The sequence below is a fragment of the Manacus candei genome, unplaced genomic scaffold (genome assembly GCF_025592945.1).
Source record: "Manacus candei isolate 608988 ecotype Guabito, Panama unplaced genomic scaffold, ASM2559294v1 h1tg000153l, whole genome shotgun sequence".
NCBI classification, from domain to species: domain Eukaryota; kingdom Metazoa; phylum Chordata; class Aves; order Passeriformes; family Pipridae; genus Manacus; species Manacus candei.
This window is the reverse complement of record NW_026138201.1, coordinates 2,387,780-2,406,525: the sequence shown is the minus strand read 5'-3', so window position 1 is coordinate 2,406,525 and position 18,746 is coordinate 2,387,780. Positions and strand designations below refer to the sequence as shown.

At 40.1% G+C, this 18,746-nt stretch overlaps 1 protein-coding gene across 2 annotated transcripts in view; it reads right to left on the bottom strand.

Annotated features, from left to right (window-relative positions):
* SCUBE1 (signal peptide, CUB domain and EGF like domain containing 1) overlaps window positions 1-18,746 on the bottom strand; it is a 175,173-nt gene that overhangs the window by 53,169 nt on the left and 103,258 nt on the right. For both annotated transcript variants that reach the window (XM_051772395.1, XM_051772396.1), the window contains one exon: window positions 11,598-11,714. In XM_051772395.1, the coding sequence (XP_051628355.1) occupies window positions 11,598-11,714 (117 nt within the window). The remainder of the gene's footprint in view (window positions 1-11,597; window positions 11,715-18,746) is intronic.

The following is an 18,746-nucleotide window of genomic DNA, read 5'->3' as shown; positions in this document are numbered from 1 at the left end:
AGTTTGCTTCTAAAAACATGTTTGTCTTAATTAAAATAAAATTTAAAAATAAAATTGGTACTGAAGACAGTTGTAGGTAGTAATGCTCCCTCTGAAGTGCCAGTGAAACTGTGCCAGCTTTCCTGTGATAAAGCTACTCCTGCTGAAAGGGGCAGTTGAATACAATTAGCCCATGGTAATTCAGATGCCTCAAGGCTCTTAATGAATCAAAGAAATTTGGCTGCTGACCAAAAATTAACCCTCCAAAACTTTTTGAAGGCACTGCTTCAACCAACCAGGGATCTGTTCTGTACCAGGGAAGGCAGATACATCACTGAGAGGGTTGATGATCATATTAAAAATCATATAAAATCTGTATTTTATGGGGAAAAAGGCAGAGATAAAAGAATGACAAAATACTGTAAGTTTTGAATGCTGGTAGCTTTGATTATGTGAGCAGTCAAGTAACATTATGTGAGTCCCAAGTAACAGAAAGCACAGCCCACTTTTCCAAAATGCACTGTGGTTGTTGATCCTCAGGGGGCTTTATATTGTTGAATAAATGCAAGGTCTTTTCAACAACTGAAATGCAAAATATGACCCTCTGAAGCATTAATTTAAAGGATTTGGCATTTTCAAAGGGGAGGTTCACAAAGACAAATAACAACTGCAAGTTTCTAGGGAACAGGGATATTGCCTAGTCATGAAAAAACCCCCCTAACTTAGTACACATGAATTTATTTTGTGGGGATAGATGGAACCCTTGGGAGGGACTGAAACTCAGCGAGTTACATGGCAGCTGACCCAAGTCTGCAATTTTTTAATGGAAGATAATTTGTTATATTATATTTGTCTGTCATGAGCAAGTCTACAGCAGACAAATGAATTGTATGTCTTTAAGCCAAAAAAAAACCCCAACCAAAACTAAAAGGCAATTCCCTCAAAAATAAGGAAGGGGCAGTGAAAGTTTCACACATATTCTGGATTAAATAAATTTGCAGCAACAAGAAGGATTCTGCTTTCCATTCTCTTTTTTTTTTTGGTCTTCCCTTTTCTTCTTTCTGACAAATTTCAGCCGTGTTGGTGGCTAAAATCTGCATTTATTTCCTTTTTTTATAAATTGATTTTTGGTCACAGTGGCCTGGAACTTTAAGCGTCTCTTAGAAAGTCTGAATCAAATTATGCCTATAAATCTAAAAATTCAGTCAACATCCCACCAGTGAGTGTCCAACTGCTCATTTTTCTGATCCCCTCATCAGGCTTCTGACCATCAGGAGTTTTCTACCTCTTCCTCCCCCAGGCCCCATTCATTCACTCATTTTCTGCTGCTCACCAGCATCTTTCTATCTCTCCAACATCTCCACTATTTATGGTTTCACCCCAAACTTGGCTGAGCCTTCTCCTCTTTCTGTATTCCCCTCTGCCCCTCAACTCAGACGCTTTATCACCTCACAGTGCACCAACAACACTCCACTCCCTGTTTCCTTTAAAAAAAGCGGGGAAAAATTAGAAATCTAAATTCCCAGTCTTAGGAGGGCTTGAAGCAGCTGTTTCCAGGGCAGCAGATGACTGTGGCTCCCTCACTGGACATGACACAGAGCTTCCCACTGAGCTGCTGCAGCTGGATGCTGCTCCTGTTTTCCTCAGGCTGGACTGATCTTGTATGTTCTTTGTCTTGAGACCTGGATAAAATCAGTGTAACAGCATAAAATGACTGCAGCCTCAGCAATAAGGCTGCTGCAGACAGGCCTTAATGTTTGCTTCTTTAATCCACGTTTGATTAAAGAAGCAAAGATTAAAAACATTGAAGGTGTTTTTGCAGCTACCTGGGAGCTCGTGCTCTGGTCCAATTTTCTGGTCCTGTCCATCTCTTCTAAAACAAGCAGCTCTTGTGATAAATTGAACTTGACTACTGCCCTTCCATCAGTCACTCAAGTCTTCCCTCCTTCAATCCTGATCTTTATGAGGGTTTTTTTTTTTGGACAGACATGGTCTCACATCTTGCTTAGAGTCCTGTCAAACCAAAAATAACCCCCAAACTGCCTCTGTCATTTAATATTCCCTCTTGGCTTTAGTCTTTCCTTTGTCATTCCTATCGAATCAATTCTCTTTGTGTCCCCTTTCAGCAACTACAAGTCTACCTGTTATCTCTGCAACATGCACAGGGTTGATTCATATGCCAAAAAATTCCCTGTGGAAGCATCTAGTGGGTCACACTATAACTATAGGAGGTCTTTTCAGGGCTTTCCCAAAGAGGTCACAAAAGTGTATGTTCTCAGAAAGTCTTGCCAGTACCTAAGCACTGAACAGGACCACTGTTTTCATTACAAAATTCCCAATTTTCCTCTCATTTAATGCTGCTTTTCTTACCTTTTCCTTTGGTTAGGCAGCCACATCTATTGTTTCACAGTGTTAAATCACTGCCTTTGGCTGCCTGTTTGACACAAATGCCTCTATTTTCTTAATCATATGGGTTTTGTCAAAAAAAAGAGGAGTATTTTTGCTGCTGCAAAATCTTCCCAGAAAACCTGTTGGTTGCTGTAAAGCAGCTGAGGAGATTCACACAAATCAGCCTTTACCAAGAAGGCTTCCTTGCTCACTTCCTGAAAAAAGAATGGGATCCCAAAACTCTTCAACTATGCAAAAGCACTGGAGAATGGTCAGAACTTGTTTGTCACAAGGCAATTTAAAGAAAGCTCAGCCATTTTAACTGAACATTTAATTGCACATTTAATCTGTGCATCATACATATTTAGCAAATTACTGGTTTTGTCCCTTATATTTATTTTTTATTTTGTTTTTAGGATAAAAGACAGACCTCAGCCACAAGATTTGTATTTGCCTTTTGCTCAGCATGGAGAGGGTAAAGGTATTTTTTGTTTTGCTACATGGCTCTAGTGGCTTGTGATTTCATCTGATCTATTTTCTGATAGCTCTTTGCTTACATGTGCACAGAAGCAAACTCAAATGGTGTTTATATTTGAACATGCACTTATTTCTAGTTACAAACACTGGGAGGGTAAGTTGTAGCTTGAAAGCAGAATCATGTAAGGAGTCTGATGGAAGCAGAGTTGCTTATAATGAATTAGGAAAACTAGATCTTGATTTGACTATTGGGAAGTTTACTCTTGGCTTAAGTTGATGAGAAGCAGGGAGAAAACCATCAGGGACAAAGAATGGCTCAGAATAAACCACTTCAGTAAACACTTAAGGGTTGTTAAAAGACAAAACACACTTTAATAACTAACTTCTACAATTCTATCCCCTGACTCTGGACACTTGTGGACTGGCTTTGACAGACAGGCTATGGCCTGCTGATGATAAAAAATCAGGGAAGTCTGATTCCTCTGGAGTAGAGTGCTTTTCAGAGTGAGGGACACAGGAGGGAGAAGAAAACCAGAGAGGGACTGAGATTTTGTCCTGCATTGACTGTCACACGTGAGTGGAGAACAGAGGCCTCTTTGCACCACTGCAGTAACATCCACCTTTTTCCTTCTATTTTGTTTCTCTTACTGAGCTCAAGAAGAGTCACGTTGTTCCTCACTGGTTAGAGCCCAAAGGGAAGTGGGAAGGATAACCCAGTTCAGGGATATTTTCCAGGCAGGTAAAGTGGATGCCCTGTAGGTTGGGATTAGACTATTTCCATGTCCTTATTGGGATAAGATATGAGTTCAAAGGGTGCCAGCTGCTCCATGTTATTTCCCAGTGCACATATCTTAAAGCTTGTACAAATAGCTCAGCCATATGATGTAAGACCTCTAATCCCATCAGGAATTAACAAAGGATGCTGTGCTTATTTTTTCCTTGGGCTCACCTATTCTTCTGACTATATTCTACAACACAGCTCACTGAGGGATTCCTGAGAGAAGTAAAAGGCCCAAAATCAAATGTAATGCCCACTGAGAGCTGATGCAGAGGAGAGAGGACAGACATTCTTGTTAGGTATCCACAGCAGGGACAATAAGGTTATCAAATGAATAGTCACCGAAGGTGTGGTCTGTACAAAGGCCTGAGGATGACAACCTCTATTTAAAAACGAGATTTTAAATGCCTTTTTTACTGAGGCTCTTGGCTTGAAATCCCATGAGCATTCAGTTTTCTGAGAACTGAAAATTCATTCCACGTCTGAGAAATCTCCCCCAAAAAAGTCTGCAGTGTATCTGTAGGCCTGTCACCTAAAAACCCTTGTACTGCCTGCCACTCCCAAGAATCATGGTTAACATGGTCTATCTGCTCAGGTCAGCTTCTCCACAGAGGGTGTGTTTCCATTTGCAAAGTCTGGAGGGTTTTTTCCAGCAGAGATACCAGAACAGTGAGTTAAAGTCTGCTGAGAGCAATCCTGTACTTCCCTTAGTTTCTTTCGAGAGACTCTGAGCAACATGCATCCTACTGCTCCAGGATATCCCAGAGCAATCCAGCCCAGAGAGCTTTATTTATGCACAGCAAGCAAAGAGAAGCTACTTATCAGCTTAAATGAAAAGCTGCTCTCACTGGTCATCACTGCACCTTTGACTTAGGGAAGGCTGAGGCACCATTTCCCACGTGCTGCTTTCCAAACCAAACCCTGGATAAAAGGCACCATATCAGCAGAATGTTAATCTAGTGTGCTGTACACCAAATTTCTCTGGCATTGAGCAGCAGCATCGTGAACCACTACTGAAAGTAGAACCTCTCAACAGTCAATCTCTCAACTACCTAAATTATCTCAAAGGTATGACACAAGAGTAGATGGCCATGGTGCAGTCATCGAGGGAAATGTAACCAGAAGAAAAAGGGAATAAAGGCAAGCAGGTCTCTGCCCTTTCTGGCTTAGCCAGAAATCCTCTTCAAAAACCCACTGCTGCTTGTAATGTTGAAATTTATGTAATTTTGACATTCTTAAGTTTTTGCAATTTTGACATTTAGGCTGACATTTGCTGGTACCCCAGCACTCTGACTGCAGTGGAGGTGACGACTGCCAGCAACGTATTTCACTTGAGTTTATCCTTTCACACCATTTGCATCTATGTTTTTTCCCTTTTTTTTTTTAGACACCATATGTGTCTAATGTGCAGGGAGCTAAACCTTTTCATAAGTGTTATAAAAAAAAATCTTGATGTTGCTAGAGAAAGGTGAGCTGGAAAAAAGCTCTTTTTGTATGTCCCAGGGGTGCTCTGGGACATCTCACACAATACTTAATTTCACTAATGCCCTGCAAAAGGTAGAGCAGGATACCTGCTTTCAGTGAGGTCTCTTTACAGCTAAGGAAGAAAACTAGAACAGTGCCCAAACAAAACAAAACCAAACCATAAAAAAGTTCATTCCCATGAAATAATTTGGACCTCTCTTGCACTCTTCTCTTAGGTCAGGTATATCTTATTTCAGAACTGCTCCAGACTTATAGTCTTGATTCTAAAGGCATTGGGACACTTTTATGTTCTGAAAAGTGTGGTTGTATGTGCCACTGAAGTTTTACCTGCCTTGATGTAAACTTGACTGATGCATATATTTTACAGAGGTTATCTTGCACAGGGATATATTTTACTGTCAAATTTTTACTCACATGTAAAAAAAAGAAATATGTCAGGTTGATCAGGGATATTAACCAAACAAAACCTGAGTTTATCACAGGTAATTGCTCCTACTGCAAAACATTGCATTTAGACAACCAGTGAAAAATTATATCACCCTGAGACTTATTTAATCAATCACAGTCAAAGGAAGGTATTATCATAACTCTGGCAAGCTAATAGCTGATGTACCAGATTAACAACTGCATCTTACAAATAACAGACAATAAAAATAACCTGTGCTCCTTCTGGTGCTCCTTTTTTAAAAAGAGAGGAAACATTTTCAGTGTCATATGAATTGATTGGGACTGACAAGATGCAATTCTAAAAGCTTTAGTCAATTTAATCCAATTTAGAGAGAAAAAAAAACTAAAACAAATTTTAAGTAATTTCGATTAATGGAATGATGGAGGAAATCATAACTGTTCACAGATACTCTGCAGCCAGGAAATGAAGCCAAATTGGCCAGCTAAACTGCTCACTGTGAGTTTTTCACTCAGTGTTAGTGTGTTCTGAATTAAAAGAGAGGAAAGCCTTCAACATCTGAGTCATACTCTTGTACCAAACTCATGTCAAGCATTAATTTTGAACATTTAAACATTTAACTTAATTAAACGTTTCAGTTCATATTTAACAAAACATGACATACTTTGCTTCATTAAAACTCATTCTGTAACTCTTTCCTCAGAGAAACAATTCCAGCTTAAAGACTTAATTCACTTTCAGGAGCTCATTTTGTGTGTGTGTGTATCCAAAACTAATTTAAAATGTATTTTTCTGCTGTAATAGGCTGCAATTAAGAAAGATGAAAAAAAGCGATCACTATGTCAACCTAGTACAGGCAATGCAAAATCTCCCTTTTATTTCAAATTAACTCTGAAACAGTTCTTGGACTGAAATTTTTCATTAGTCCCTATCTTCTTTTCTAGATTGCTGAATGATAAGGGAGCTTACAGAGCTGAGTTAGAGGCCTTTGATTCAACACTCAGGCATTTCTGATGCTCCCACTGCAGCACAGTCAAGTATTTAAGCATGTAAGTGCCACATTTCTTCGCTGCATCTGAATGCTGAAGGCTGGGGGGCTGTTTCAAGGATGTGGAGAGCACATTGCTGGGTCACCATGACAATGAGACAGCAGGAAGGAGAAATGTTTGCCATCCAGTCACATAACCCCAGCATAACACTGCTCTAGTTAAACAATATGCCAGAGGGCTAAGAAGGGCTTGCTTAGTGTTGCACAGTAAATAAAATGCACCATCTCTGGGTGGAGATGGGAAGGGAACTTTCTGCCTCCTAAACACACGTCTGTGGCATCACCTGGGCTTCACAAAGACCTATTTGGGCACATGAATTAATCCTGCTGCAGATTATAACCTCACACTGCTGCTAAACCCACCAACATTCTGGCCCAGCCTTCCCAAAATCCCACTGTCAAGTCCCTTCCCCTTGAGGGTGGATTGTCAGAGGATGCAAATGAAATGATGAAATGATGCAAAAAAAAAAAACCAACAAAAAAACATTCTGCTACCACAAACCATCTAAGGGACGTTGCAAAGTTAGGCAGCACTTTATGGATGTTTATGGAAAAGTCATATCCGACAGGTGGCTTTTGCTCCATGACCCTCAGAAATCCAGTTATGCTTCTCTTCTCCTGCTTAAAGACTTTACTTGCTCTGCTGTTTGACTCGAGGAGCTCAGCAAGTGCTGCCCCCTGCACAGGACCTCTGTGTCCCTGTGTGCAGGGCTGGGAAGCTGCATCACTCTGGGCACAGGAGTCCCCCGGGGGCACACTTTCTTTTTCAAGTCCTGAGGCAGAAATGCAGCATATCAGGCACATGGTCCTACATTTTATACCATGCTAGAAGCTCGTGGCCCTTCCTCTTACTCCAATTCACTTAGAGAACCCTAAGAGTCCCTGTCTCTCTCGGACATCATGTTTTGCCATCATTCCCAGCCCTCCTCTGCTGTGAGTCCTGGGAGAAGAATGCTCCCTTGATCAGCTTGTCTCCCATCCTCCTGTAGCTGCCCTTTATTGTTTGATCCAGTTTATCAGATGGATTTAAACAACCTTCAGAAATCTGTGCTAAGTCTACCCTAGTCTGACTTCACTCCTCTCAAACCCCATAAGTTTTTTTTGCAAATGAACCTCCTGCTTTATCAGCTACTTCTGTTGTATTTAATAGAATTGAAATGCTGGACTGATGAATCTTCTCACTGAGGGAAGATTCCAGCTGGATCCATGAAAAGTGTTCTCAGCAGGAAGGATGCACAGAAACCAACAAACAAGGGGGTTTGGGACCACAGAACCCCTGATATGCACAACACAGGGGATATTAAAAACTGGGGAGGAGGCAATGAGCAACAAGCACCCTGGGCTACTGTGCCTTTTAATCCCCTGGCTCCCCCTCTGGCTGAATTAGCTGAATTCTGTGGGATAGCTTGATAGGCATTTAAGGAAACAAACTACACTGTTTCATCCTGTGTAGCCCAATAATGGGCAGCATCAAATGAACTGAGCATCAAGCTGGGATCACCCAGTTACAATGGCAGGAGAAATTAAATAGTGTTAATTAGAGGGAGAATATGGAACTCTTTCTGCTTGGAATGTCTCTTCTCTTAGCTGTCAAAAGCTTCCATGGCTTGGCTTATTAAAAGCCAAGTTGACAGGAAAGCTGAAGGGAATAAAGGAGCATTCTCCATTGTGTGCCAAGCCAGCTGAGGGAAGACTTGAGTTCCAGACTGACTTCTAAAGAACAGCAAAAGGTTAATGAACTTTTATCCCAGCCACCATTTATACATCTGAAGGTCCCTCTAACCAGACCACAGACACTTCTGCTCTTCTTATACTACACGATCAGGGAAGGGGGAAAGAATCAGAGATAAAAAAGATTTTTTCAGTCTCCAGAAACCAAAGAAACCTTCTGTGACAGTAGTTTTCCTACTGGCTGTGCAGATACCTGTTCATATTCCATTTTAAAACTATATCCAAAACAAATTTTCCCCCTGTCTTATTGATATTTGGTATAAGTCAGACTGTAATCTGCATTAACAAAAGGAGCTTGATTCTTTGAGATGCAATGAACTCTCATTTCCCACTGAGCCTGTGGAAGAGGTCAACATCCAAACCCACTGAAGGTTTGTATTGCTTGGAAAATGCTTTCCTGCACCTTCCATCCTCTGATAAATTGGGAAAGGGCCAGGAGAAATACCAGAGTTTCGGTTCTTTACTCTGTATTTTAAATTCATGCCAGCTTTTCTGGCAGAACTATAGAATGGGAAATACGATATTGCAAATGAAGCACAGAACAATTAGTTACATTTAATAAGGTTTATTTGCCACCTTTTGGCAATCAAGCATGTTTGCATATACTCTTCTTTAAGAACTTGTCTTTCCTCTTCTTTTATATCTACTTGCCTTTTTTCTATACTAAACAATTAATGTAATTCCAAACTACCAAACAAAAATCTGTGGGCATTTTGGACAGTAAATCTTTTCCCCGTTACACGTCTGTACAATGCCTAAGACAGACTAGTTCTGATTTTTGCACAGGACCATCTAGAAATTTTCTTTATTTAGAAAAATAGTATTTTTATTTATTTCAATTTTTTTTTTAATGTAACTGATTCCCTTGTAAAAAATAAGGAAGGAAAGTGTCAATAGATTTCTATAAAATGCCATTATGGCAAAAGGACACTGTTGAGGAAGTCACCTACAAGTGAGCTGAAATTACAGATTAATAAATTACATAATGTCCACCCTGCAGTGCTCAAAAGTTCACATGTTTCTTTTAGTCTTTGAATCCAAGCAACACCATAATGTAAAATGTCTTAGAGAGGAAGATGCCAAAACTGACTGAAAAGTCATAGACTTTCCAATGAAAACATTATTTTTGGTCAACATTATTTGCTAAATTAAACCTAAACATATCAATCATTTTGCTCAACCCACAAGTGCATTTTGCAGTTAATATATCAATTTTCCCTCCAGTTCCTCTCAGCTTTACTTACATGCTCTGTACCTCTACCTTCCTTTAACAGGCAATGGCACATCTTTTTCCATATTTAGAAACATAACCTCTCTTAAAATGATGCTTCTATGAAAAAGCTCACTAGGACATGCTGTGACACTTGATGGACTTGGAAACTGTGCCCAGGAAAGACAGGATGTGACAGGACCCCTGAAGGTGCTTTTAAGGGAAAAAACTTTACTGCTCAGTTCAAGTGCAGGATCCTTTGAGCACAGGTTTAAATGGGAATTTACTTCAGCTTCAGGAAAGCAGAATCTTAGCCCAGAAATCTCACATTAGATAAACGTGACTAATTACAAATAAATTAAATTAAAAACATATATTTTACCTTTTTATGAGGAAGAATATTTCCTAAAATGTCAATAAAGGTTAAAAAGAAACGGTTTAGTTGGTTAATTAAACCATGTAAGTTATTTTCCAGTTGCTGCTTATTTTAGGAAAGTAAAAAAGAATCTGCAGCATCATAATTCTGTTTCTTGTATTTTCTACTGATAAAAACAGGGGAAAGGCAAAAAGTGAAAGAGCTTGGAGCTAAAGTATTTGGTTTGAGGATCAGTTGAATATTTCATTTTGTCTATAGGACTAACTATAGACTTGATTATTATATAAATATTGTTCCATGGTAGTTCTCTGGCCAAATGTCTAAATTTAGAATTAATCTCTTTTTTCATGACACAGTTTCAATAATAAACATTATGATCAAGCCTAGATGAATGTTACATTATTAAAATGCCTCCTTTTTAAGCACTTGGTGGAATCACTGTTACTGTTCTGCTGGTAAAAATGAAGATTTATTTTTATGTGGCTTGAACTCAGATGACTGAGTTTTGATGTGAGCTCACCCTTAACTATTAACATTGTGTGCAATGGCAGCTTAAATGTTTTATTTTCAAATAAACAGGCAAATGGACTGTTATTTCTATAAATACTAACAGGATCATGCCCAAGCACTGGGATTTTTCAGCCTGGAGCAAGAGGAAACCACACATTTTCTGTTTATTTTTGTGGGGTTTACTATTTTAAGTAACATCAAGCCCTGGACTGAAGATATCCTGACATTTCTGGGTATTTTGAAGGAAAAAAGAGTCATAATAATTTCTTAGCAAGTTGGGTCAGCTTATGCTAAGTCACTGAGTGATAAAATGGTTCTCTGTGACAAGAATATTTGCAATGTCCTCCTGGATGTCCATCGCTGAGTCCTTGGCAAGGAAGCTCAGAAGGAAGATGGGACAATGGTTGATGGATGGTCTGGTCCTACTAACAAGTACCCAAATCTACACATATGCCATTAAGTGTGATTTTGGGGGGATATTTGAGAACTGTCCCTGCCTCCTTAACTGGGAACAGACTCTGACAGTGATCTCAGATGCTCTTTTCTGTCCCCTCTTCCCTGACCTCGGTGTTAACACACCCACCAAGGACAAAAACCACCGAGGTTCTTGTGCTGCCTTTGGAACAGTAAAACCTGAGCACCAGCCACGTGGTTCAGACCTGGGCATTCGTAAATGTCATTTTGGTTTTCCTTTGTTGTTACCTATTGTTTGAAGGTGCACAGATGGACAAGTGTCTGGGGTTTTTCCTGACCAATACCTGTCTTCCCTTGGTAACAACCAGCTGATTATCTGCAGGTGACAAAGTATTGGTTGAGAATCTTAACTTGCTTTTTCAATGGACAAATTCAGACATTTCTAGATGACTGCAGTTTTACAAGAATATCCTTTGAAACTAAAGGCTTTTTGCAGCCCAGAGTTGTTCCTCTGAACCTCTGCTCGGCTCAAAGCAGCTTGACCTCTGCATCTCATTTCTTTGCAGTAATAAAACCTTCTGATACACAGAAAGAAAAATGACTGAAATCACAGAATATTTTGACCTGGGAGGGACACACAGAAAAATAAGGGGTGAGAAAACGAATGAACTCAACTGCAATCCCTACACCAGCACTGCCTCAACTTGAAAGTATTGATTAAATAACTTGATATTTACATCTTCTACTGGAAGCACTGAAGGCAAATGATGCATTGCAAAGCAAACAGAGGCTGACCTTTGCACGTTTTCCCATCAGGCTGCAGGGTAAATCCAACTGGGCAACTGCACCGGACCCCTGTCGCCGTGTCCTTGCACGTCCGATCGCAGCCTCCGTTATTGACAGCACATGTTTCTGCAGGACGAGAGAGAAAGGGAGAGAGGGAGAGGGAGAGAGGGAGTGTAATGAGATGTTCTGGGGGAGGGGAGAGGCGCTGGCTCTTTGGGATATCACTGCATCACAACATATTTGGGGTGTTACAGCGCCACAACACACTGGAAGCGATGTAAGTTTAAGCGAGGCAACCGCAGCGAGCCCGCGAGGTCGGCAGGGCCCACCTACTGCTCTGGGCTGGGCAACCATTCCCACAGGTCATCATTTCTCTCTCCTCCCAGGAGAGATTTGCCTTATTATATTTACTTTTCAACCGCCTTAGACAACAGGATGGGTTATTACGCATGGAATAAGTTTAAAAAGAGGGGGGAAAAAAAAAGTGACTGCCTCTAAAAGCAGAACCAAACCTTCTGCCTGTTTTGTATCAGTCAATGTCTAGCTGAGGAATTTTGGGCTTCACTTTTAAATGATGTCGTAGGCATAATGAACTCTAAAAACAGTAGAAAGCAAAGCAGCGTGCTAGGCTTGGAACTGAGAATTTGAAAATCCTTAGTTAAGAAAGAGTTAATGGAAAATGAACTACATATATCACTTTGACAAGAATCTACATGCCCAATCTGTTCTTACTGAACTACAAGCAAAAGGCATCTGGGTTTTGTCCACTTAAAGCTTTTTGCAAATTGAAAGGAGTTTGGAGTGGGTGGGAGGGCATAATTGAGGTCACTGAACCCATTCCAAGCTGTGTCATTGAAATTTCCCAGTGCTTGTAGTATGTAGAAGGGTGGCTGGGCAAACACAGGCAAGAGAAAGTTGCAATACTTCTGAGCTTTTACTACAGTGGGCAGTGACTGTGAGGTACCACTACATTAAAAAAAAAAAAAATAAATCTTCAACTTCGTTAGAAAAAAAGCAAAACCCCTCCCTCATTGCCATTATTTCCACTCACGTATGCACATGCACACACATTACACATGCACAAGCTCACACATCACACTCACAAACACATCCATAAAATAGATAAAAGGCAAGTGAAATGATTAACTTTGCTTTGATCCACAGAATAGAGTGGATGTAAGGATGCCAATTTAGCACGTCAGTTTGAACTGGGCATTTATCTGAAAAGTATTTACTTCAGAGAGCAAGTCCTTTTAATAGTATCTTTTTCAGTTGCTCTGGCTTTGATTAAATTAAAATACCCCACTGCCCCCCAAGATTTCCATTATTCTACTCAGCTCACCTCCTTCCCTAAAGAGGTTTTGTCATTACTTACTCAGATTTACAGACTCCTATTGCTGAATATTCACAGCCTGTGTCACAATTGTACCCTGTGGACAGGGTCTGACAATAAGCTATAGGATATGCTAATTGGGAATTGCCTTAGAACAGTACATTGATCAAAAATTATTTACACAGAACAGAACAGGCTTTATCTTTTAATTGACTAGTACTAAAAGATTTTTTTATTTTAAAGCAGCCTCCGTTTTGTCCTCAAGGTGAACTTAGACTGGCCCTTTGGAGGGACTTCACTGCTTTAAAATAGGAAAAAGAAAAAGTGTAACTGGTTTCTTTTTGAGTTTTTTAGTTGTTTGTTTTTTGGTTTTTTTTTTTTTTTGCACTGGCACAGGCCTCTCTCTACGAATGAGCTCCTGGCACTCACAAAAAAACCTGAAAGCAAGGGGTTGCATTACCAGCATGGGACAAAACTCTGAGTCCAGACACACTCACACATGCTCCTCTGGATAGGTTTTAGATTTTTATGCAATGTTTGCTATATAATAATATAAATTAGAAAGGGCAACTAGTACCCAAATAGATTTGCATATAACTGCCAGGAGGCACAGCTAACAAATGTTTTTCTTGTAATGGAGCTGAGGCTGCAATTCCTTATTTTCAGGCAGAGTTCTTTTCACCTTAGGCACAACCTGCAGGACCTGAACCAAACTGTTTAAGTGATATAGTTCTGAATTTCATTTACTCCTCTGGGAAGGACTATTTTATAGACTTAAGAGGTTAAAACTACTGCTTGAAGAATTCTTCTGCTGGCATTTCCACTTGTTTGTGTGTGTGCACGTGTAGGCCAACATATCAAATAATTTTATCTTTCAGAGAAGGGAAAACTTTTCAGGTAATTTCAAATTTTTTACAGTTTAAGGGTGGGATGATTTGCCAGGAGTAAAGGTTAAAAGCCAGGAAAAGGCACTGGAGATGAGGTTTGGCATGGCACTGCAAAGAGCAGTAAATCTTATGTTAGCAGATTAACTCTGGCATAGGAAGACCCCTTTATTGTAGTTCATCAGCACAAGATGAGCATAAGCAGTAATATTTCTGCTTTCTGGATGACATCCAGTGAAAATGAATAGACACAACAATTTTTCTTTTTTTTCCCATGGCATGGATGACTGGATCTACAGGGTAAGGGTCATTCAGTGAACAAGAGTTATTTCTACATATAAATAGAAGGAATCAAGCCAGCTTTTCTTATTTTCACACAGATTTAGTAAAACAAACCGAAAGGGATAAATACCCTTCAACTTTCCTAGCGACTCGGACTTTCATACATGACAAACTCTTTAACAGAGTGAAGACCCAAGTGAGCAGGAGGACATGTGACAGTACCTCTAACATTTTGGATTACTGGAGAGATGTGTTGATGAAATTCCTTAAACTCAAGGTCGCGAGAAGACATTGGGAAAAGAAAGCAAACGTGAAGAGCAGAATGTGGGAAAGAGGTCCTGGGAGCCACATCAAAGAGAAGAGCTGAGGCCTGTACACAACACAAACCCAAGTGCCTGACCACCTGTGCTTCTGGTGTAAGGACTTCAACTCCTCCTTCACCTCAAACTTGATATTCGAAAAGCAAATACAACTTTTAGGCCTCAAACAAGAGCAGAAACAAAAATTACTTCTTATTTTTATTTTATCACACTGGGGAAGGGAAAAAAATGGATGTTAAAAATTGGATCAGGCCTTCGCGGTGATATTGATCCTACAGACCATTTTCTCTGGGTTTTTTTTCCTCTGGGAAAGACAACCTCAGCATTTTAGCATTTTCTGTTTGTTTGTTCCAAACTTTTTCATACATTTCTGGGTTGTTTGTTTGTTTGTTTTTTATTCTGATGAGGGAGCAGAAAAAGAACTGGAAGACACAAGTAAAGCAGTGTCATGGAACTGACATTTAGATTCCCTCTGAATTATGATAAAGCTCATAATTCAAAACAATTAGACTTTGTTGTTAATTTAAAGTGATGTTTGTAGCCCCATCTACATCCTTATTGAATTCCTACCAGAATATTCAGACAGAAAAAGGGATCTAAAGAACAGGACATCTATTTACATAAGGCAGTCTGGGAGAAATTACATTGTGTTTTTCCAGTGTAAACTCTTAATTCTGGAACAATCTGCTCAGTGGATCCATAGACAAGAAATAACTAAAATCATTACCAATATGTTTTACCTATGGTTTACTCCATTAGGATATTTACTGCTCTAACCATGATATGTATATATATATAAGAAAAAACCAGTACCTATGGGATATTGCAATATGGGATATGGCTTGAGAACATTTCTGAAAGCCTGATTTTCAGCTTCTTTTACTAAACAAGTAAACATGACCATTTAAAATACAAGCTTCTAATTCAATCTGAGTTGTTGTTGTTGGTTTTTTTTTTTAAGCAGCCAATTATTTAATAAAGCCAATTTTTGTGACTTCAATTTATCTCATGAACAAAAGAACATGATGTGATTTTAAGGGTATTGGTCAAAATCAAGCAAATCTGTCCTACTCATTTTTGGCAGCCTGGTTCAACCTGAACTAAGATCCAAACCAGTTTTACAGGAACTGTAAAAGCAGAACAAAATTACACAGGTCTGTGAGACCACACAAGGTAAACCTGATCTTTTCTGTTATCCAGCATGGCAAACTGAAGTCAATAGGATCCAGAAAACCCTATTTGCTTTCTAATTCTTGATCATAACACAGTGACTGGAAAGAGCAGATAACAACAAGAGAGCAGATGCCATCTCTGAATTAAGAGTGGAAGGTTGGACTGAGTTCCTGTCCTAAGGCAGAGGAAAAGGATTTTTTGCAGCAACAGGTAGGCTGCAAATAAAAGAGATGGCAGCCCCCCAAAACAAAGAATATTCTCTAAGTTTGCCAGATTTCTGACATGGTGAGCAGAAAGTACAGCCAAAAGGAAGACGTGGAAGTGGAAAAATGCTCTTTCCCCCCGCTTAGTTCCCAGGATTGCCCAAGTGCTAACACTGACCATGGGGCAAGTTAAAGCAAACCAGCAATTCAAAAGGCCTTTATTTGGAATTCATTTGCAGTAGCCTAAAGCTCAGTGATCTGTGCCATCCTAGAGCAGCTTGTTTCGAGTCCACTTTTCTGCTAGCCAAAGAGGAATTCCTGATGGAGGAGCCTGGATTCAGAGGAGCTACCAGGTCCTGTCAAGCAGGTCACAGTCCAAGCAAAGTTATGAGTAACAGTACTCAGAGTGTAACCATATCTCCTCCTGCACCTGGTCTGAATTTGGCACATGAACACAGTGTATTGTGCTCAGATAACTGTCTGAAATTCAGGGGTCAGACACACGAAGGAGTCAATCCTGATGTAACCGAAGGCCAAATGTTGCAAGAGGAATATCAGCTTTAGTGCACTCACTGCTTCAGCCAGTGAAAGCATGAGGTGTAGGGATTACCTCAGACCAGTTTTTCCTAAAGAGGTGCCTCTGAGGTAATATTGCCTGGAAACTGGAGTGGCAAGAAGGGTTTCTCAGCAGCTGTGCTGTAACTAAAGCTGTTGTAAACTGCTGCTGTGCCCCTACCAAGGGATAACCTGTTTACCTATGCTAAGCACATAAAAATGTGTTTATTTCTGTGCATCTAATTCATGGGGAAACACAAACTTTGAACAAGTGAGGAAAGATTAAGGATATCTGTTAAAGAAAGCCAAATATATGGCTTTGGGACTTTTGAGAAGATCTGATCTGAAACCATGAATTGCCATTGTCTGTAATCATCCTTTGCATCACTGCAGCATTTTAGGGCCCTCATAAGGACCTACACCAGGATTCCACTGGGTTTCCACAGTACCCTCCACCTCTTAACTTTTATGTTATACAGAGAATCATAGAGAAACAATATGAACCACTAGTGGCATCACTGCTGTGTGCAGGTGAACTGCAGGACTGGATAAAAGTCCTAACTGAATAAAGACCCACACTCTGGAACCCCCTCAAATTCTGACCAAAAATACACAAATTCTGAAAGCCTGAGACTTGGAAGAGATTAAAACTCCACTCGGGCAATTAAAAAAAATAGTAGTCTGTGGATTATAAATTGAACTTGCCTTGAAGTAAGAGAGAATATTCAGTATGAGTAAGAAAGCCATGAGACAGGGAACACACAGTAAGGCTGCTGCTGCCATCCATAAAGGGAATTTTACTGCAAGTGGCAGTACATGCTCTGTGTGCCACGGGATCAGGGAACAAGCAGGGACCCAAAGGACAAACAAGCACAGGAACCAAACTAAACACACCACTAAAATATTTCAATTTTCAGTTAAGGGAGAACGATGCTATTCTCATGCAAATTCTGCTCTGTGATGCTGAAAGGGGAGAGAAAGAGCATTCACAGGAGTATAATGAACGAAACAAATAGCTGTGAACAGATGAAGGAGGAAATGAAAGAGCTTCATATTCAGGGAATGAAAAAGGTGAGACAGAAAGGGTAACTTGCAGGATGTGGAATTCTTCCCTTCGTTATGCTTGTCTCCTCACTTCCTTGCAATTTCATGATTGGTAGAATTTTATTTGCATGAAAATAGGATGAGAATTCTGCACTGCCACATAGGGAATGAGTGAAGATCGATTCCTCTTCAGGGAATGTGACATACTTAGGGAACATCACTTGATAGATTGGATCAGGTGTTTTATAAGCACCCTGTGAGTCCAGTCTGGTCCCTTAAAATTAGCACTAGGAGCTGTGGTGTGTATTCTACCCAGAGAAGCTGTATTTAAGCAAAACTGAAATACTCTGAATATTGCCAAGGAGCATTATCTCCTGACCTTGGACAAATCCTTTCATTTAAAATGGAGAAGCAAAACAATGGAAGGTATTGCCAGAAATTCTGGATAAGGTCAGAGTCTTTATCATCAGCAAAGAAATGAAGAAAAGGGATTTTTACAGGAAATAGCACACCATTCACAAACCCAGTGAATAAAAGTGACGATAACTCGAGATGAAAGGACCTGCCCTTGGGAGAGAGAGAATGCATGAATGACCTCGGGGATTCCTTCCCCCTGTTTGCTATGATTTCATACAGCAAAGTAGAACTGACAGAAGGAGTTAAAGCAAGGTCTTGGTTTCACAGTCAGTAACTGAGTCAGGGAGCCTCCCAGCAATATGCCTGTTAGTTATATGCTTTACATTCTTTATTGATTAAAGCACAAAGAGGTTTGGGATGCACACAGAGCCACACGCTCGGTCTGCTGTCAGTGAGCAGTTCTAAGTCAGGGAGAAGCCATTCAGAAAAATAAAGACGTATTTTAAGTAACTGGAAAGAGTCCTGGGAGGCAGCACAACAAAGCCAGGTACTAAAGTACAGATTGAAAAGGTGCTCTTGGCTTAAACTGACCCTTGGCAAGCTGCAACTATGATAGAAGTGAACTGCTCTGAAAGAACACTTGAAAACAAACACCAGCTTGTCCACCTCCCTCCTCTTTGAGACAGAAAACTGGGAGTAGTATCACCTGGAAACTCTTCAAAATTCCACTTTGAAAGAAACCAAAAATGAAGCTTGCAGAGTCTGTTTCTAACTCAGACTGGAATCAAACAACCTAAGACTTGTGGAAATCCTCCAGTGGCAAACCAGAGCTCGTAACACCCTGCACTCCAATGCTTGGTAGTCAGGGCATGTTAGAAAACCACATTTTCTATGCTTTTATGTTTACTGAAACTGAAGAATGCCAAGCCTTTATCAGGCTATTGGTTGTCAATACTGGTCCCAAGGGTGGAACACCTTCATAAGGCAATAACGAGTTAGTCTGACTT